General features: G+C 38.9%; 1 protein-coding gene across 3 annotated transcripts in view; it reads right to left on the minus strand.

Moving 5' to 3' along the window:
- Nucleotides 1–21,321, minus strand: part of Emc2 (ER membrane protein complex subunit 2) — a 42,776-nt gene extending 21,455 nt beyond the window's left edge. The window contains exons 1-6 of one of the 3 annotated variants that reach the window (XM_008851504.3): nt 21,174–21,263; nt 14,457–14,576; nt 12,632–12,745; nt 12,044–12,108; nt 4,425–4,510; nt 2,430–2,487 (exon numbers count right to left, since the gene is read on the minus strand). In XM_008851504.3, coding sequence (XP_008849726.1) covers nt 2,430–2,487; nt 4,425–4,510; nt 12,044–12,108; nt 12,632–12,743 — 321 coding nt within the window. In that variant the 5' untranslated portion in view covers nt 12,744–12,745; nt 14,457–14,576; nt 21,174–21,263. Of the gene's footprint in view, nt 1–2,429; nt 2,488–4,424; nt 4,511–12,043; nt 12,109–12,631; nt 12,746–14,444; nt 14,577–21,173 lie in introns of all 3 variants that reach the window. The other 2 variants (XM_008851503.3, XM_008851502.2) reach the window with 2 other exon arrangements.
- Nucleotides 21,322–22,554: the final 1,233 nt, after the last annotated feature.

Raw genomic sequence — 22,554 nt, forward strand, 5'->3', positions numbered from 1 at the left:
ATATATATCATGGCCTATAGCATCTGATTTACTTTTTTTATATTTTATTATTTTTATTTTATGTATACAGTGTATTGCCTGCATGTATGTGAGTGCACGTGTGCCACAGAGGTCAGAAGAGCATCAGATTGTCCTGGAGCTAGAGTTAAGAAGAGTTCTTAGCCACCATGTGAGTACCAGGAATCTAACCCAGGTCCTCCATAAGAGTAATCAGGGCTCTTAACTGCTTAATCACCTCTCCAGCCCCCCTTTTTTATTATTATTTAAAAAATTTTTTTACCTGCATGAGTGTATTGCCTGCATGCATGTAAGTGCACCTGTGTTGTGCAATGCCTGCAGAAGTCAGAAGAGGGCATTAGATCCCCTGGAACTAGAGTTAGGGGTGGTTGTAGCTGCAATGTGGGTTCTGGGAATTGAACCCAGGTCCTCTGCAAGAGCAGCCAATATTCTTAGCCACTGAGCCATCTCTCTAGCACTGATTTACTTTTTATAAGGGACTTTTTACTAAGGCAGATGACAAGCAATCAGAATAGTTAAAATCAGAAAATTATTTGGAGTTTTCCAATCTTAATTTTTTTTATTAGTAGTACTTAGACAAATTGATAAAAGCTATTCTTTTTTTGTTTTATTGTTTTTGTCTTATTTTTTGAGACAGGGTCTTTCTGTAGCCCCAGCTGGCCTGGAACTTGCTATGAAGATCAGGTTGGCCTTGATCTCACAGAGATCAGCCTGCTTCTGCCTCCCAAGTGCTGGGATTCACGGTACAGTCACCATTCCCAGCTTTTTTTTTTTTTTTTTTTTATAACATATAGGCTTATACTGGTTGGAATTTTTCCCTCAGTTTTCTATATTCTGAGAACCATCAAAAAGTAATCAAACCCTTCCATTTTAATGCCCACAATTACAGATGAGGAAACAACAAACCAATCCAAAAAGCCTTATAAGTTTCTACAAAAAAAAAAATTGTCTTAGGTTAAGATTAGCACTAATAGTGGGAATCTAGCATATAAGTAATATTACCAACTACTGTAATACTCATGTATTGTTACCTGATAACAAAAGGAGTAAACAGAAATGGGATTAATGACCAGTGCCTGGGATAAGCGTGCTTTAGAAATCCATGTTTTCACATAAATAATTTTCAATGTTATCATAAAAATATTCTTTAAAATGAATTGTCAATTTGTTCAATTATAGGTTTTTTTTTAAAAGATTTTTTTATTTATTATTATTTCTTATGTGTATGAGTGTATTATCTACATGTACACAAGTATACCCATGTCATGCAATGCCCATAGAGGTCAGAAGACAGCATTGGACCCCTGGAACTGTATATAAGGATTATTGTTAGCTGTCATGTGGATGCTGAGAACCAAATCTGGGTCCTCCACAAGAGTGCTCTTAACTGCTGAGCTATCTCTCCAGCCTCTAGTTATCAACTGTGCATGATAAAATCTATAGCCATATACTACTACATGATTCTTTTTAAATGTTAACTTTTTAAAAAATATTTTATTTTATGTGTATGTGTGTATTGCCTGCATGTAGGTAAGTGCACCCATGTCATGCAATGCCTCTGGAGGATAGAAGAGACTGTCGGACCCCCTGGAACTAGAGTTACAGACAGTTGTTAGCTGCTATATGGGTGCTGGGATTAGAACTCGGGTCTTCTGCAAGAATAGTCAGTGTTCTTAACTGCTAAGCCACCTCTCTAGCCCCTTAAATGCTAACTTTTAAAAGATATTCTTGACAAATAGAAAACCTTCCTGAATCAATTGCATTAATGCAACCATTTTACCTTCTATAAAAAGAGAACCTAATGTTTGCTTTAAATTTCTAAAAATACCTTCTATGACCATGAAATAATGAGAAACATTACAATAGCTGACATAGTATGTGAAGCTCCCCTGAAATTTTTCATATATTAAGTCTGAGATATGCTATTATGCAAATATACTAAGTTAAATATTAGCCACATTAAGAAAATAACTATGGTATTTTAAAACAAATACTACATATTTTTAAATTCATCCATAAAGTAGAAAAAATTAAAATATCTGCACTAATTCCATATATTAATCACCGAGATGACATCTTTCCTTTTTAATTAAGATACCTGAAAAATATCTATACAAGCTAAACAAATTCATAAGCTTCACGAAATTATAAAAGTAGAACCTCACTGGGCTTTTAAGCAAGAACAGTGTACTCTCCACAAATTTCAATGAATTTATTTTCTAAATAAGACATTTAGAAAGTAATTCTTACTGAATATCAAATCTATTTGAAATAAAATGTGGTTCATTATAAGCAGTATAAAATAAAAAGAAAAACTCTGGTGCCATATCTATCTTTTAACTATTCACTGGATTAATTTTACACTTTACATAAATGTTTAAGCTACCTTCAGGACGATCTTACAAACTTACAGTGTTAGTTGGGTCTTCTTGCAAAATTCGATCATACAGCTGTACAGCATCATCATATCTATTTAAAAAGATAGAGGCATGTCAAGAATCATTATTTTAAAATGAAGAAAAATACTAAACCTTCAGAACTTTAACTGCATTCTTAATAGCGACCTAAGATTTGCTATTTCATTTGACTATAAAAGTTTACTCATTTTTTTAAGAAAGCAAAATCATGAAGTACTTATAGAAAAACTCTCTACAAAAGATACTTATTTCATCTAAAAACCAAAAAAAAGCTAGCAACCAAAGTTGAAGAAAATGGTTTTTGAGACTGCTGCATTAGTATCAACACTATAACAGAGCAGGGAAATCAGGCTGGACAGAGAAGCAGAGAAGCGCCCATTAACTCATTCTACAAGTACAGAGAAAAGACATTTTGAAAAAGGCCAGACTCAAACCAGGAGTGGTGGCCCAAACCTATAATCCCAGCACTTGTCAGGTAGATCTCTGTCAGATGGAGACCAGCCTGGTCTATACAGCAGGTTCTAGGCTAGCTGGGGCTACAGAGAAATCCTGTCTCAAAAGGCCAGACATAAATATGGCAGAAATACAGGTAGAGCAGACTGAAAATGCACACACACACACACACCCCATGCACATTCCAGGCTCTATGGCAAAAGTGGATAAGACACAAAAAAACAGACGAACAATGGAAGTTATGGACAGATCAATTGTTTCCAATGATCAGAAGTCTTAGAATAGATTTAAAATACCAAGAAAAACATTCAAAAATGACCACATGGCTTGTGCTGGACAACACACCCAGTCTGAGTCATCCTTCTATCCTACCAACCCCAGCGTAACTTTGAAGGGAGATCTACTCTCTGTTTTGTGCCCATGTCTTTTTTCCTCAGGGATATATATTAAAATTCCTCCTAATTTTCACAATTTGATAGCTGTGACAAGACATCAAACTCAATTTTTCCAACCAAACTTATTATTTCCTATATTGTGATGCTGTTATTGTTCTGTTTTGTTCTTTGACTGATGACAAGTAAATATTAAACACATAAAAACAAGTCATTTTTTATCTTTTCCTTTATCTTCTCTTCTAAAATGTAATTCATAGTCTATTTTCTGCCTCTCTCAATTTCTCTCACCCTTGCTAATTTCTCTGGTACAGACAACAATGCTAGCATTAACAGTCTCAAAAATTGTTCTCTTTGCTACCCTACACACTCAAATAGAGTACACTTATAAGAAAAATCCAATGGCTGCTGTTCTCTTAAGCATCCATAATGGATTCTCCATAGCTTCAGGTGATACTCCTTAGCAGAGCATATGAAATGGTCCCCAATCACTAGCTGCCTGTATCTCCAGCTTCAATTCTGGCCAAAAAACTCCATCATACCAGATGAACTCTTGATTCTCCTGGATTTTCCCACAGATATGTTTCAAAAGTTTCACTGAAGATGGAGGAACATGTTCAAGTGGGTTCCTACTTTGCTTCAATTAAAATAGACCATTTTTCTCTCTTTTCCATTTCTGGTTTAAAGGTATATTTAGGTTGTTTTTTTGAAGATTGAAAACTGTTGGCCTACATAATTAACATACCTTCCATGTACTTTATTTTGAAAATGTGTATGTGATTCTGTGTTTTCTCAAAACCCTAAGAAGTTGGCAATAACCTTATTTTAGAGGTGTGAAGCTGAAAAGAATTAAAAGATGTAATCTTATCAAGTGAAAAACTAGGAAATGCTAGAAACAGGATCTGAAATCAGTCCTTATTGGAAATCATGACCTAATTTCACTAACCAGAGATGGCAAATGTGTTACACGTCATGCCAACTTTTATTTCCTCTAAGTAATAGGCAAGGTTTGTATTGAGAAGCACTCTGACATTAGGTTAAGAAGTCTGCAGCAAAAAGACCTTCAGATCAATGATGTGCTGTGGACACAGGTTCCATGTTTGCTATTTTTAAATGGAATTGTACCGTTCAAAGGTATGTTTACCTTTCCATAGCTTCAAATCGCATGCCTGTTAATCGCTTGACTCTATGACTGCCCGGGAACTGTCTTCTTAATTCCTGAAGACAAAACTAAAAAATAATTGGTTAAAAAAATTGAATGAAAATTATACATGTCATAAATGATCTATAAGAAATGCTCATTAATCTACCCCACCCCCACCCTGTCCCTTGCTAGCCTTGGTCCTATGCCCACTGCAATTCCTCTGCCTCAAATCCCTGGACTAACTTCCTAACCCAGACTAGCTAAACTTCCTAGCATAGTTTGCTAAGTCCCTCCTCAGGTGGTCCCCACCCCTATTGTCCCCCTGATTCCTAGTGTGCCTGGCACACACCAGCCCCCCAACTACCCTGACAAGTCTACCTACTACCCTGTCCCACCAACTACTCAAACCAGCCCACTACCCCAGAAGAACCTGAAACACACATCAGTTTATTTTTCATACCTGAGCAAAAAGCAACCAAGCTCCATAAAAAACAAACAGAACCAAAATTCAGTTAAGCAAAACAGATTGGAAGTTCCTATGGGACACACAACCAAGAAAGAACATCCATATGCATAAATGGTAGAGCAAAAACACAAATAATACAAAAAACCAAGAGAATATGTCTCCAACAAAACCCACCAGCCCTACAGAAGTACACAGCAATGAGAACCACCCCAAGGAACCCCAGGATGCAGAATTTAGAAGAACAATCACAAACATGATCAAAGATCTTTAACTTGAAGAATTCAAAGAGGATAGGCATAAACTTGTGATACACACTCAAGAAAATACAAATATGTGGCTTAATGAAATATCCAAAATAATTCAGGACTTGAAAAGTGAATTCACAAAAGAGACAGAAATATTGAAGAAAACCAAAACTGAAATGAACATGGAACTGAAAAACTCAATAAATCTATTGGAAACAACAGGAAAAATCTCACAAGGAGAATGAATGAAATGGAAAACAGAATTTCAAGACTGGATGACAAAGTTAAAGATCTGGATTCCTTAATAAATGACTATGTAAAAATTTAAAAAACACAGGAATGGAATACAGAGGAAATGTGGGACAACATGAAAAGATCAAATCTATGCATCATAGGCATACAGGAAGGAGAAGAATCCCAGGCCAATGGATGGCACTGACCAGATCTTCAACAGCATTATGGAAGAAAACTTCACTAAATTAAGGAAAGACTTACCTATACAGATTCAAGAAGCACACAGAATACCAATTAGGCATGACTAGAACAAACTCCCCATGGCATATCATTAAAAACATTAAATGCACAGAACTAAAAGCTGTTAGAGAAAAACAACAAGTTACATATAAAAGAAAATCCATTAGAATTACATCTGACTTTTCAGTACAAACTTTGAAAGGCAGAAGAGCCTGGACCAAAGTACTCCCTGTCTAAACAACCATGAGTGCCAAATCTGAATACTTTATCCAGTAAAACCTTCTATCATAGTAAAAGGGGAATGGAATATTTTCCATAACATGAATAGGCTGAAAGAATTCATATCCACCAAACCAGCCCTATAGAGTATACTTGAAGCAATACAAAGGACCAAAGACAGCAATGAGTATACCAAAGAGGCTACAGAAAGAAAACAGAGGTATAATAATGAAAACACAATATAGGGCCACAAACAGAAATTAGTTAAAATGACAGTACACAATATACATATTTCAATAATAACATTAAATATCAAAAACCTCAACTCCACTGTCAAAAGACACAGAATGGATCAAGAAAGAAAACCCATTTTTTTGTTGTCTTCAAGAAACTCATCTCACCTTCAAGGATACACACATTAGGGTGAAAGGATGGGAAAAAGATATTCCAAGCAAGTGGCTCTAAGAGGCAAGCAAGTATTGCAATTCTAATATCTGACAAAATAGACTTCAAATTAAAACTAATCAGAAGCAATAAAGAGCATCACTTCATTCTAATCAAAGGAACAATGGATCAAGAAGACATTATAATCATGAACATATATGCACCAAACGCTGGTGCATCCAAATTCATAAAAACAGAACTCCATGACTATAAAACACAGATTAACACCAACTCAGTAACAGTAGGTGACTTCAATACCCCACTATCTTCAATAGATAGGTCAACCAGACAAGGAATAAATAGACAGACATCTGAATTAAGTGACATTTTACATGAAATGGACCTAACAGACATCTATAGAATATTCCATCCAAGACCAAAGAATACACTTTACACTCAGCAGTTCATGCAAGTTTTTCTAAAATTGATCACATTCTGGGACAAAACAAATCTCAATTAAAAAAAAATGAAATAATTCTATGCATTCTATGGGATCCACAATGCAATAAAGCTTATAATCAACAGCAAAATAATCTCTATTAACTCCAGGAACTCATGCAGATTAGACAACACACTCCTGAATGATGAATGGGTCAAAGAAGAAATTAAGAAAGAAAGAAAAGTATTCCTGGAACTAAATGAAAAGGAGAATACAATGCAATAAAACCTCTGTAACACTTTAAAAGTAGTCCTAAAAGGGAAATCAATGAATCTAAGAGCTGGTTCTTTGAAAAGTTAAACAAGATAGACAGACCCTTAGACTAGTTAAAAAGAAAGAAGGAGCAAATTCAAAGCAACAAAATCAGAATCGAAGGGGGAAACATCACAACAGACACCAAAAATATCCAGAACATTGTAAGCAAATATTTTAAAAATCTACGCTCCATTAAAATTGAAAATCTGAAAGAAACGGATGAATTTCTAAAGTCATGGACAGAACCCAAGTTAAACCAAGAAGAAAAAGAGTTTAAAAAGACCCATAATAAATAAAGAAATTCAAAGAGTAATACAAAACCTGCTGACTGAAAAAAACTCAGGCCCAGATGGATTCACAGCAGAATTCTACCATTCAAAGATCTATAACCAATACTGCTCTAATTATTCAAAAAAAGAGAGAAACAAAGGGAGAACTCCCAGACTCCTTCTATGAAGCCAGCATCACTCTAATACCAAAAGCAAGACACAACACAAAAAGAAAACTATAGGCCCATATCCTTAACAAACATTGATGCAAAGATACTCAAAACTGTATATAGGCACACACCAAAAAGATCATCCACCATGATCAAGATGGCTTTATTCCAGAGATGAAGGGATGGTTCAATATACATAAGTCAATAAATGTAGTAAAACACATAAATGGACTTAAAGACAAAAAACACATGGGTATCTCAATAGATGCAGAAAGGCCTTTGACAAACATGTTAAAAGTCCTAGAAGGAATTGGTCTGGAAGGAACATACCCCAACAACATAATGAAAGCTATATACAACAAACCCATAGCCAGCACCATTCTAAATGGAGAAAAACTGGAAGCATTCCCATTAAAATCAGGAACAAGACAAGACTGTCCACTATCTCCACTCCTTTTCAATATAGTGCTTGAAACTTGCATGAGAGCAGTAATAGAAGGAAATAAAAGGAGTACTAATTGGAAAAGAAGAGGTGAAATTATAACTATTTGCAGACAATATGATATGTAAGAGATCCCAAAAATTCCACCAGGAAACTTTGAGAAATTATCAGTGCTTTCAGCAAAGTGACAGGTTACAAAATCAATTTAAAAATCAGTAGCCTTCCTATTTATCAATAACAAGCAATCAAAAAAATCATTCAGGCAAACCATCCCATTCACAATAACCTCAAAAAATAAAATATTTAGGAATAAATCTAACCAAGGACATTGAAGATCTCTACAATGAAAATTTTAAATTTTTAAAGAAAGAAAAAGATGGAAAGACCTACCATGCTCATGGTTTGGTAGAATTAATGTTGTGAAAATGACCATCTTACCCAACGCAATCTATAGATTCAATGCAGTGCCAATCAAAATACCCATGACATTCTTCACAGAGCTAGAAAAAAGCATTCTAAAATTCATATGGAATCACAAAAGACCCTAGATTGCCAAAGAAATCTTGGGCAAAAAGAACAACACTGGGGGGAATGACCATACCAGATCTCAGATTATATTACAGCACTATAGTCACAAAACAGCATGTAACTGGCACAAAAATAGACATGTAGATCAATGGAACACAAAAGAAGACCCAAACATGAGTACATGTAATTTCAGCCACCTGATATTTGACAAAGGTGCCAAGAACACACAAGGAAGGAAAGACAGCATCTTCAACAAATGGTGCTGGCAAAACTGGCTGGCCACCTGAAGAAGAATGAAATTGGACCCTTCCTTATCTTTCATCCTGCACAAAAGTGAACTCCAAATGGATTAAAGACCTCAATATAAAACCTCAAACTCTGAAACTGCTAGAACAAAACATAGGCATTACCTCCAAGATATAGGTGTAAGAAAGGAGTTTCTAAATTGGATCTCATCTTGTCAGGCATTAAGGTCAATAATCAACAAACGAGACCTCATTAAGACACAAAACTTCTGTACAGCAAAAGAAACAACCAAAGAAGTAAAGAAGAAACCCACTGAGTGGGAGAAAATTTTTACCAGCTACATATTCGACAGAGGATTAATATCCAGAACATACAAAGAACTCAAAAAACACAGAAACAAGAAAATAAATGACCCAATAAAAAGATGGGTTATGGACCTGAACAGAGAGTTCTCAAACAAAGAAATAAAAATGGCTAAGAATCACCTTTAAAAGTGCTTAACAACCTTAGTGATTAGCAAAATACAAATGAAAACCACTTTAAGATTCCATTTTATCTCAGTCAGACTGGCTAAGGTTAAGAGAACAAAGACACCAAATGCTGGTGAGGATGTAGAGAAAGTGGAACACTCATTCACTGCTGATGGGAATGCAAACTCCTGCAACCACTATGGGAAGCAGCATGGAGAACTCTCAAAAATGAATTTATATATGATCTGGTTATACCATTCCTTGACATACACCCAAAGGACTCATTATACTGTAGAGATACCTGTACATCCATGTTTGTTGCTGCTCTCATCACAATAGCTAAGAAATGGAAAACAACCTAAATGCCCCTCAACTGACAAATGGATAATGAAAATGTGGTACACTTACACACTGGAGTTCTACTCAGCAGTAAGAAAAGATGAAATTATGAAATTTGCAGGTAAATGGATATTACATTAAGTCAAGTAACACTAACTCTGAAAAGCAAGCAATATATGTTCTCATTTGCGGATCATAGAACCAATCCCTTTTATGTGAATATTCTGATGTATCACCAGGAGCCAGGAAAATGGAAAAGAAATAACCTGAAAATGGGGATAGTTTGGAACAGATGTGGAGGGGGGAGATGGGGAAAGGAGTCAGGTGGAAGGGCAGGAGGGAGGGACATGAAGGGGACCATAGTTGGGGAGGCACAAACTCAGGAGAAGGGGGCTGATTGGAGGTGGGTGCTCTTGGGGTAGGGTGGGGATAATAGGGGCGCTTGGACTGGGGAGCATGGAGGGAGGCCAGATGGGGGGAGAGAGAGTAGAGATGAATGGATCTTGGGGGCCTAAGGAGGCCAATCGGAAATACGTTACCTCCAAAACCCCCTGAGAAATGCACATATGGTATCCAAACGATAGTGCATATGTATACCTGGGGGCTGTATAGCAAGGAACACAATGCCAGACAAAAAAGACCTCCCTTCAAGTGGTTGGTCAGAGTAGTCCAAGAGACTCCCAAAATAACAGTCTATTGCCAGAGCTGTTGGTTATCTCCCAAAACTGGAATATAAGACCCTACTGCTGAAGACAGGATATGCTTGGGACATAGGACTTGGAGCAAAGCAGCAGAAACTGAACTAGAAGCATTCTCCCTGAATACTAGCTCTCATAGTTCTAGAGTATATTATGCAAGCTGCTAAGGGAGAAAATCAATCAATGGCCCAACCCAGTCCTAAAGCCTAATAACCACAATGTCTGGCACAGCAAACTACCTCTACTGGTACAGCAGTGGCACCATACTTGGGGTAGGGGATGGGGGATAATCAACAATCAACAGTTACTAATTGGATTTAAAGCCCTTTCAAGGGAGTGAACTCATGGCACTGTAAACACAGTCAAATACACAAGGCTGGAGAGGTCACAGACCCTAGAGAAAACCCTATCTCTGTCATATCTCTAGACAAATGAAATTTCTTACCATATGGTAAAATATGGATCCTTATATTTACCAACAAGTATATCATACACCACTCATCAAAGAAGCTTCTTTTTGCAAAAGATGGAGGTTACTACAGAATCCCACAACTGGTCACACACAGAGAATAAATGTCTGAGAGATGCCTAGGCCTAGGTGACATAGCTACATTTGAACCTCTACTCCTAAGGCTTACAGAACACAGCAGAACAGGGGGATTGAGAGAAAACTAGTGCATTCCTCAACTCTCACCAGTTAAGTTTCCTTATACAACAGAGTGTGATGCACATAGAAGGCCACGACTGGCCAAATTTTAAAGAATAAGAGACTGCAGAGTATGTGTGTGCCTGGATAAGACTCCTGTATCAAACCTCTCCCACCCAAGGCTCAGGGACAATTGTGGAAAAGGGGGCAGAAACATTGTAAGAGCCAGGGTTGGTCATTGAACATAGGGAAGCAGAGGCTTTCTGGCCTTGCTTGAACTTGTGGCAATGGTAACATTGAGCACAGGACCTTTGCCAACTCAATCAGACAAGGGCCTAGATTGGAGAGAGGGAAATGGGCAGCAGACCAGCTCTAGTCTTGGAACTGTTGGAGACTGATTACTGCTGGATGAGGGAGAGTAGACCTTACTTATGATCTCTCTAGGTAAGCTGACTAGACTCTAGTGGATGAATTTGCCACAAAGGACATCTGGATACAAATTCTTGACCAAACAAAACTTAACATGTATGGTGGAATACATAAGGTCTGGTGGGTAAGGGTGGTATGGCTGGGGGAGGGGGTCTAAATTTGATTAAGAACTGTTGTCTGAAAAGTACAAAAGCTCATTTTTAAAAAAATTTTTTAAAAAGAAACTGATACTTAAATATAAAAAATGGTCTACAGGGGCTACAGAGATGACTCAGTGGCTAAGAGCACTACATGCTCTTCCAGAGGACCCGGATTCTATTTTCAGTACGCACATGGTGGCTAACAATCATCTCCAGATCCAGGATATCTGATTCCGTCATCTGACCTCCATGGGCTTTACATGACATGGGTGTACTTACATATGTGCAGGCAAAACATTCATGCACATGAAAAGAAAGAAAAAGAAAGGAAGGAGGGAAGGGAGGGAGGGAGGGAGGGAGGGAAAGGAAGGGAAAGAGAGAGACAGAAAAGGTCCATATAGTTTTTACTGTGTCTCAAAATATCTAGTTCCACTTACTGCTTTTGATAGGGTTTTTGTTCTGTTTTGTTTGCTCTGTTTTGTTTTGTGTATATGGTGCTAAGGAGTGAACCCAAGGCCCTGTGCAAATTAACCACTCTAGCACGGAGTTACATATATAGCTCTGTACTTACTTACTATTAAAGTAGCATTTGAAACTTGTTACAGAAAGTATTAATAGAAGCCACATACAAAATCTTAACTACTTAATATATAAAATTCATAAAGCAAAGTAAATGCATAAAATTAGTTTAAACACCTACCAATGCCAAGTCATCCCGACCATAGTCAAGGGCTGCAATCATCACTTGCTCATATATGATCCAAACTAGACATACAAAGAGGAAAAATACCTGAATTTAATATAAAAATCTCTGAAACACAAAATAATAAATTCTACTTTCATATTTTAAAGAACATTACTCAATAGTGAAAATTAGTAATTACATTCTTTTTGAACTTATGGAAAGCATATTTTCACATGCATTCAGCAATATGAACTCTTTTTAAGACCTTATGAAGTAAAAGTCACCATTTAACACACTATTTCTAAAAGATTTTCTAGGAAATAGAGACCAGGTCAGAATGTTTTATGAAATGTACATTAGGCAGACATTTAGCATCCTTATGATATTTAAAACAAAAATGCCCGTTTAAACATTTCACTAGTTGAATAATTATAAATCCTCAAAGCTAAAGGGGCATCGATTGCATTTCCTGAAGCAAAAAGCCAATAAGAGTGATGTAACAAGCAGTTAAAATATTATGAAGATACCTCAAAGACAGGAAGAATCATCAGAGACATGAAGAAAAGCTGAGCCTAAATGTAATAATTTAATCAAAGAACTTACTATCATCTCCAAGCTTAGAAGCATAATCATTAATTAATTCTTCCCCAACTTCCATAATTTGTTCACTATTTCGTGAGTTTTCTTCTCTCCATTTTCTCATTTTATCTCTCATTTCTGAAAAAAAATATAATATTCAAGTTCTTTATACATACCTTAGCATAAAATAGATGTGAAAAGCTGACAAAAACAACCTACAAAAGGAAATGAACTTTAACTCATGCTCAAATCTCAACCGTCTTTAAGTGGAGCCAACACTATGGTCTGCTACAAAGACCCTTTACCAATTTAAGCAACTATAGGTGTTAAATGGAGGGATGCAGGGGGAATTATAGACTACTTGAGTTTGATGAAAGCCAGATGATTTTCCCACAAAATGCATACAATAATTTAGACATCACAAAATACTCAAAATATCCTTGAAGTTTACTCATCGATATACGTGCATATTTAGCTTTCATAATTTGAGTATTGTATTACATTATCAACCTCAAATGAATATTCACCTTAAACTTCTTCAATAAATATACTGCTATGCAAGGAAGCAGACAACAAACAATTGGAGCAAAGGAAATTTTGTGATTGCATTTAAGAGAAGGGATGTTATGAATAATGTCAGTAAGATTAAACTAACAGAAGACAGAATAACTTTGCATACTACAATACAACAGGAAATTCTGGAATAAAGATCATTGCTATGATTTGAATGTAACTCCCAGGCTTCATGTGTTAGAAATCTAATCCCTAACACATCCAGGTTGAGAGAGAGAACCTCTCTAGGTCACCTGAGCTCTGTCCTAACGAATGGGTCAATATCATTATTACAGGAGTGGGTTACTTACTACAGAGGGGTTAGTAACCATAGCTGTGCTACTACTTATCACAGAAGTGGGTTCCTGATATAAAACAAAATGAATTCAGCCCCTTTTATCTCTGCCATACACAAATGTTTTGTCTTTCTTCCATGGGATGAGAACTAGAATACCTTCAACAAAACCAGTGACCAAAAAAATTTCTGTTCATTAAAAATGTCCATCATAGCTGGGTGTGGTGGCACACGCCTTTAATCCCAGCACTCGGGAGGTAGAGGCAGGCAGATCTCTGTGAGTTCGAGGCCAGCCTGTTCTACATCGTGAGTTCCAGGACAGCTGGGGCTATGGGGAGACCCTGTCTCAAAAAGACAAAAAAAAAAAAAGCCCATCATTTAGGAAAAAAAACAGCAGCCTAGACTTGGGTGCTGTGATAAAGCAGCACAAAACAGACTGAATTGGTTTGGTTGTAACAAAAACAAAACATTTTTTTAAACTTTTTTATTTTATTTATTTTTATTTAATAAACACATGATTAGAAGAAGTATTTCATTACAACTTTAACATATTCAGTAACAATTTCCAGAGCAAGGATACATCTCTTTCAAAAGTGGCTGTAAATTTTTAGGTTCACAGTTGAATTAATATAGTTATACATTTTTTAAAAGACCTAATCTTAGTTCCATTTTAAATATTATGAGCTAAATATTTACATTGTCTCAAATTAATCTTTTAAAATTCTAAGAGTCAAAGCAGAGGTGGGCCTTTAGGAAGTAATCAGTTCTCTTACAAGATAGAAGACACTTTGTGTTCTCCCTTTGCTCTCTGCTACATAGCTGTCTCTTCCTCAGCAGACACTGGACCTGACAGGGCATAGCTCTTCATTTCTTAGCCTCCAGATTTGCATGGAAACAATATTTATTGTTTAAAACACCAGAAGGGTATATTTGTTACAGCAACCTGAACTAAGATAATTGGAGTATGTAGCTGTCCAACTCACTACATACATGTTCTCTTACTTTCATCTGTACACAAGAGATTCAGAGTGGAAATGCCATGCTCAGACTCCTGGGCTTCACTTCTAACTCTCTCTGTGTGGTATCAGCTGAGTTAATCATGTTGCATGTCAACGTTCTCATCTATAAAATAATGAAAATAATACTTGAAACGTTTGGTTATTTTGTTGAGCATTAGTTAATTTTATGTATTGAAACCAGGCCCTGGCATAATATGAACTTAAAAATATGGGCTATTACTAATGCCTTGCCCTCCAACATGCAGTTTGTATGCATACTGTTGATTTTCTCTTGGTTCCTGAATCAGCCCCTGTCACTCTACACATATTACAGCCACAATTTTTTTAAATTTTTATGTATTATTTTTATGTGTACGAGTGTTTTGCCTGCATGTATGTAAGTGCGCCTGTGTTTACAATGCCCCAAGAGGTCAGAAGAGGGTGTCAGTTCCCTGAAACTAGAGTTACAGACAGTTGTTAGCTGCCATATGGGTGCTGGAAACTGAACCCAGGTCTTCTGCAAGAGCAGTCAGTGCTCTTTTACCACTGGGCCATCCTGCAGGCCCTACAACCACAATTCTATTTATCTTGTTCTAATTACAGCAACTCTCGCCTGCTCTGCATTTATGTCAGAGGATTTAAACAGGAATCAAGAAACTACCAACCCATGGGCAAAAATCTACAGCCAACTGTTTTGTAATTAAAGTTTTATTAGGGACTACCTACCACTATTCACTCAAATGATGCCTATGGCTTTTTGTGTGCTACAATGGCACAGGAATAGTTAACACAAACCAGATAACATACAAGGCCACTGATATTTACTAACTGGTTCTTCATAGGAAAAAGTATGCTGGTACCTGGCAGAGAGCTCTGAGAAGCAGAAGGAGGGGCCTGAAGAGATGGCTCAGTGGTTAAAAGCACTCACTGCTCTTGCAGAGGACCCAGGTTCAATTCCCAGCACACACATGGTGGCTACGAACTGTCCTTAACTCCAGTTCCAGGGGAATCCCTTTTTCTGACCTCTGCAGCACTGCACAACACAGGTGCACTCACAAACACATAAAGAATTTATATATATATATATATATAAAGCAGAAGTAGCCAAGCCAAGGATCTAGTGAAAGGACTAGGGTTAAATCTAACTCTCCCACTAATCAACATAAACATGGTGGCTTTGGGCTTATTATTTAACATTTCTAATGCTTCTGTTATAAAATATACACGATTAAAAGATTTTTATGTCCCTCATGAAGCTTTCTTAAGTAAGCCTGGAATCTACACATTTGGCTAGTGCTATACTCTAGGGCTTTTGTTTAGTTTTTAAGCTGATTTTGATTATTGGTAGGAGGGCACACCCACATCATGTCTTCACGCCACTACTACTGCCTTTCATCCTACTTCACACCTCCTTCTATCTACCTGCAGGGTTTAGGCCTCCTCAGATAATTTATGTAGAGCAGTCTACAAAATGCAAAATACTACAAAATTTTTAATTGCATTTAGTCTAAGGAAAATAAATGGTAACTATTCTAACCTCTACCTAGAAATAAAATCTTTTTGGCAAGCCTTCCTGTGGCCTTGGACAGTGCCACCCTTTGGCAGGTGGTCCTGTGTTGCTTAAGAAAGCAGGCTGAGCACAGGACAGGGACGCAAACAGTAAGCAGCATTCCTCATGGCCTGTGCTTCAGCTCCTGCCTCCAGGTTCCTGCCCTGAGTTCCTACCTTGGACTCCCAGATGAACTGTGACCAGGGAGATATAAGCTAAATAAACCCTTTCTTCCCCAAGTTGGTATTGGTCGGAGTATTCTGTCACAGCAATGGAGGAACAAATTAGAACAGAAATTGGTACCAGGATTATGGTGCTCCTGTGACAGACCTGACCCAGTTGTTTTGGGGAGGATTATGGACATGTTTGGACTATTGGGCTGGGAAAACCTTTGAGTGCTTAAGTGTTTGTTGCTGTGGAGCTTGGAACAGTTATGCTCAAAGAGTTGTGGATAATGGAGGCCTGGCTTGTGAAGATTCAAAGGGAAGCAGAGTCTATTAGGGCTGTTTATGTGATACCTTGAATTGAGAATCTGTGGGTTGTGGTCAGCAGGGGCTGAAGAAAAAGCTGTGATTAAGAAGAGACCAGAACCACCAAAGTGAAACCTTTGTTTTACTAGGACAATTGATGCTGGTTAGCTGGGATTGAAAAATCAGCTGTAAGTAGCAAGAGACCAGCATCGCTGTGGCAGAATCTTCTGGCAAGTATTTTCTAAGGGTCAGCACACAGAAACTATGGTCCAGAGGGGGCCTGAGCCTCCATCTCAAGCTGGAAGCAGGATTTAGTAATGTGTAACAGCCTCCTGCATGGTTCTGGTGTTGAAAGTGAGAAGGGGTCAGAGAGAAAAGCTGAGGCTTGGCACTTGAGAGGCCAGAAAAGGGATTTGGTAAAAGAAAAGGGATTTGGTAAAAGTGCAGCCTCAGTTGCAGTGAAGACCCCAGGACTGAAGGAGTTACAGAGAGAATATGAGACTTTGCACCCCAAGAGGTCAAGAGATCATTGGTGAAGATGCAGCCTCAGTTTCAATGTAGACCCCAGCTTTTTGGAGATGCCAGTACCATGGGACCACCACCAAGGGAAACAGCAGGTGTGGAATGAAGTTGGCCTGGGTCAGTGAGACAAGCTGTGTATGCTGTGGACCACAGCGCCAGAGAAGTGGAGCTGCCAAAACCCTTTGGAGTCCAGTAGATCGTGAGTGAATCCCAGATGTCCAGTCTTAAGCTACTTTGCTGGACTTAGGCTTTGCTTAGGTGTGCCCACTCCTTTCCTTTTGAAATAAACAGTACTTGTTTTGGATTCTACAGGAGCCTACAGTTAAGAGACTTTTAAGGGACCATGGACTTTTAAGTGGATTTTTTGAGGACTATGGGACTTTTAAGGTTCCACAGTCTTATGTTTTTGTTAACTGGTATCATATCTTGGGGATAGGAAATGGAAAGGTTATAGTTTAATAATGATGTGTTTGTGTGTCAAGTTGACAAGGGGTCTTGACACACCTGGGTAGAGGGAGCCTCAATTAAGGAACTTCCTCCATTGGACTGTCCTGTGGCTATGTCTGTGGGGCATTTTCTTGACTGTTGAGTGATGTGGGAGGATCCAGTCCACTGTGGGTGGTGCCACCCCTGGGCTGGTGGTCCTGTATTATATTTAAAAAGCAGGTAGAGCATGGGCCAGGGGAGCAAGCCAGTAAGCAGCATTCCTCCATGGTCTATGCTTCAGCTCCTCCCTTAGGTTCCTGCCCTGAGTTCCTACCTTGGGCTCCCTTGGTGATGAACCATGACCCAGGATTTGTAAGCCAAATAAACCCTTTCCTCCCCAAGTTGGTATTGGTTAGAATGTTTTGTTACAGCAATTGAAAGCAAACTAGAACAGAGAGATGACTCAATGAGTACAGTGCTTGCTACACAAGCATGAAGATCAGTGTTCGGATACCCAGAATTTTTGTACAAAGCTGGGCATAGCAAAGCACCTATTTCCAGAACTAAGATAGATAGCCAGCTAGTCCTGGGGGCTTCCTGGCCAGTCTAGCCAATCAGGGAGCTCCAGGTGCAGTGAGAGATGCCATCTCAAAAAACAGGGCAGAGAGCAGTAGATGAAGACATCCACATCAAATTCTGGCCTCCACATGCACATGTGTACCTACATACATACACTAAAACAAACAAAGCCAAGAGCTTTTCAAAGAGAGAATGATCTACAATAGCAAATACAGCACAGGCGTATAAAACATGAACTTTTGAATTAGTATCAGGTCTTCCTAATGATCTTTGGAAGAGAAATAAGACAGAAATCAAACTGTGGTTTCTTAAGGGACTACTTTTATAAAAAAAGAGGAAGTAGGCACAGAAAAAATAAGTAAAATTTTCTACAATTTTTAAAGCAAATACTTATTTCGTGTCTATTATATGCTAGACATCGTGCAAGGTATCGATCATTCCTGCTTCAACACGTGTTCTCCAGAAACTTGCTATCTCCTTACAACACTAAATTTTCTTTCTCTAAATGTAATATTCTACCTAACATGTTTTCAACTGGCTTACTAAGTGAACCTATATTCCATTTTTATATAATCATTATGAGATTTGAAGAATGTTAGATTTATGAAAATTCACACATAGGTGATAAACTTTCCTACCACAATAATTATAGGGTCTTGGAGGGATGGCTAAGTGGGTGAGAGTTCTTTCTGGGTAGGAGTGCTTGCTGCACAAGTACAAGGATCTGAGCTGAATCTCCAACATCTACATAAAAAGCCTAGTGTGCCTGTAACCCCAGCATTGTGGGAAGCAGAGACAAATCAGTGTTAGCTGTTTGCTGGCCTAGCTCCAGGTTCAGTGAGAGATCCTGTGTCAAATGAATAAGGCAGAGAGTGATAGCACTTAACAGTCTTCTAGCTTTTGTTTGCCAGTGTGCAAGGACACCCACATGCACATATGTAGACTACAACACACACATACGCATTACAGTATTCTTTGGACCAATTCATGAAGCTAATGAAATCCCTAAAGATACAGCTTATACTGCCAAACACATCTAAACAAAACACTACTTCTGAGCACACTATCATGATCTTCTACACTCTAAATATCTGTTATCCTAAGTCTCCAAAATAAGTCTGGAATATTCCTTTTTTCCCTCAAAATTCTCTTAAAATAGAACTTTTCAGGTAAAGTCCAAGCATTCACTTTATGAATAAGCAAACTGTATTCTGTTCACTGAGATGCCTAAGTTTGGTTAAAATACTAAAGAAATGATCGAAATGCTAGAAGAGTCTTTGGTCACTTATTACTGTTTATTAAAAAGTTAATACAACATACATAAATACCCATTAGCAACTCAGTCAATAGTATTCCTACTATGTGTCAAGCACTGTTTCTTTCATTCTAATAGACAAAAAATATAAATGTAACAGTTGGGTAAGTGCTCCAATGGCAAAACACAATCTAGTAGTAGGTTTTGTTTGATTTTGCTGACTGGGTTTTTGTTTTCATCTTTTCTTTCTTTCTTTTGTAAATTTGATCAAGAATAAAGGGGTGGTAGATTGCCTGTTTAAGAAGGATCTCTGCAGCAGGTACCTTTTGAGAAGAATTCTTTAAAACTAGATAAAGTTTAATGTGTGGGCAGGGATGAGACTAAGGGGAAGAATACTGTTCATGGAAGGAAAAGCATGTGCCTAGACCTAAGAACACAGCGATTTAAGCAACTCAGTAAGACAAGCAGAGCCACCTTGTCAAGAGTTGGGGCAGGCAGTGGCTTAGGACAGACACTTCCCAGATTCAGATCATACAATGGAGTGACATGATATTATCAATCAATAAGTTTTTTCCCTAGCACTAACAGTTCACCAACAACTTTAACACATTTTCTTCCTTTGTTCTTCAACAAACTCATACAGCAATTACTGTTTCAAATCTAGTTACACATCATTCCTCCAGAATGCCCACAGGACCATGTCCACGCTACTTAGAATCATCTTGCCTGCTGCTAAGTGAAACACCTACTTGTCTCTCAAGATTGTGCACACACTAGTATCAAAGAAAGCTATACTGCACGTACCTTCATAATACTAGTTTTGAAAAATCACAAAATATTTCAAATATTTTTTAAAGTATTGAAAAGAACACCCGCTCACATATCTACTGGACAGTTGATGGGATAAAGGGCCGACAAGCCTTTTAAAAGTGTGTTTATAGGTTTGCTTCTTCATTAAACTGGAAAGTCGTTGAAGGTTGGGATCATGTCTTACTTGATAGATTCAAAATCTAACAATTAAAATGTTTTTGCCTAATATAATCAACTTTTGCACTTTGTAATATTTGAGGTTTATTCATGATCTAACAGTAAATATAACTTTCACTAAACATGTTATTAATAATTACTTTAAAATCTCATGACTGTAGTGTGCTAAATGCTAAGAATATGCATTTGTTCACTGACACAATTCCATGCTTTAATAAAACTCCTTTGCTGTTTTAAGCATGACTTCCACTAACGTTTTTGAGAAAGTAAATATCTCATATAGAACTCGTCCAAGGTTTGAGTGTTTTATTTAAAGATACTCCACTCTAAATCAGTCGGACAAGAAAGGATCACACGTGAGCACGCATCCAGAATTAACCATTTTTCCCTTCAGAAAAGGAATTAATTGGAGGGAGTAAATAGGCAGGTAGTTGTACGTATGTAAACGTGCTTTGAGAGCTTGGACAGTGAAATTAAAAGGGGAGAAATCAGAAACCCGGTTCTGAAACCAGAGCAAAATATAAAGTGCATGTTGAAAATCAGATTTGTTCCCGATCTCCTATCTTCTGGACACCTTAACCCTTCCAAACACTCAGCACAGGCCTCGCAGAAGCTATTTCTCGGCTCCCGCCTCCTCCGCGCCTCCCTGCAACCACACAAGGTGATAGTAGTAGTCCCGTGCCCCGCCCAGCCTCCTAAATGCCCTGGGTGGCTGGGCTGGCTCGGGCTGAGGCAGGAACGAGCAGCAGGCGCGACCTGGCGAGCCCAGGCCGGGCGCCCAGCAACGAGTCCGCCTCAGTCTCCTCTCGGCCCGGGCGGTGAGCGGCCCTGCGGAGGACCGGGCGAAGATCGCACCTCTGCGAGCGCATGGGACACTGCCGAACCCTTTCCCAGGGCTCTGCATCTTCCTGCACCCTCCCCACCCAGAATTACCTTCCCAAGTCACATCGTAACGCTCTGTGACCTTCGCCATCTTCCCAGAACCCAGAGCCAGCAGAGCGAGAGGGCGGGGAGACGTAGTCACGTGACCCGCTGCCGGACGGTGGCAAATGACGAGTTCAATTCTCATTGGTTTAAAGAAAGGAGTGGGCGGACTCCGCAGCGCCCTTGCCCGGGCTGTCACTAAAGGCGTTAGAGGATGGGAGAAAGAGGGCGGAGTCAGGGGTGGAGCCTGGACCCTGGACGCCGTGGATGGGGCGGGGCCGCGGAGCCGGGGGCGGGGTCAGGGCTGGGAGAGGTGGAGCTGGGGCATGGAGGGGTGGAGCCTGGGAAGGGCGCGGGTGGCGAAAGCTGCGTCCGTGAGTGGGGGCGTGGTCCGGGGCGGAGCGCGGTTGGCCGAGAGGCGCACGCTATGGCCAGGGCCTGGGCTGTAGAGCTGTCCTGACCGCAGGTACCACTTTATGACATTTTTAACAAATGCAAGGTTTTCGGTGTCCTCCGCTGAGGGTTTTTCATTTTCCTTCACATAGGTGTATTCATTCATTCTCTTCACTGTCATCAGTACTTCCTGGTCTTCAGAACCCGCTGAAACTCAGCATTCTACCCCAAATATTTATCTCCAACTTTCCTCTTTTCACTAAGGGGATTGGCTTTCCATGCACTTTTGAATGTTCAACTAAACTGAAAAACAAAACCAAATGCTTTCATGATCAAGTGGGGTTCTCTGCTCTCCCTGTCCCTAGGGCAAAGGATTTCTTGGTGTAACCAAGAATGACCTCCTGCAGCCCTGTAATCTTAGTTGACGCACACTGTATATGTAATTTCTCCTTCTCTGCCACCTGTCTAGATTTGAATCTCCATAAGAGCAGCCAATGTGTGATATAAATAACACCTAAATAACGGTGAGAAGGGTCCTTCAGAGCCCAAGCTTTGCTCCTGTTTACTCCTCCAGGGGGAATTTCCCTCCAAACTATTAGCTTGTAGGAACCTCTGAACCTCCTCTCCTGTAGCTAAGGAGAAAAGGCTGGCCTGCAGACAAGAAATTTGAGGGTGGCAATCATGTGTTTAGCATTCCATCGACGAAAACTTTAGGTTGTGCGGAAAGAATGTGTAAAATTAGAAAAACAAAGACTAAAAGTCAGCCATAGCTGAGGATGCAGTAAAGATTTGGGTTGGGAGCCCAGAGTGTGGAAGGTTTTCGTTTCTCCCCCTTTATTGAGCTATATTCAAATATATGTGATATTATTAACTAAAACCTAGGGGCTAGAAAGATAAGTTAGTGTTTAAGAGCACTGGCTGCTCTTGCAAAGGATCTTGGTTTGGTCCCAGCACTCACATGATGCTAACAACCGATTGTACCTCCAGTTCCAGGGAA

The sequence above is a fragment of the Nannospalax galili genome, unplaced genomic scaffold (assembly GCF_000622305.1).
Source record: "Nannospalax galili isolate Female #2095 unplaced genomic scaffold, S.galili_v1.0 scaffold284, whole genome shotgun sequence".
Taxonomy (NCBI): Eukaryota; Metazoa; Chordata; class Mammalia; order Rodentia; family Spalacidae; genus Nannospalax; species Nannospalax galili.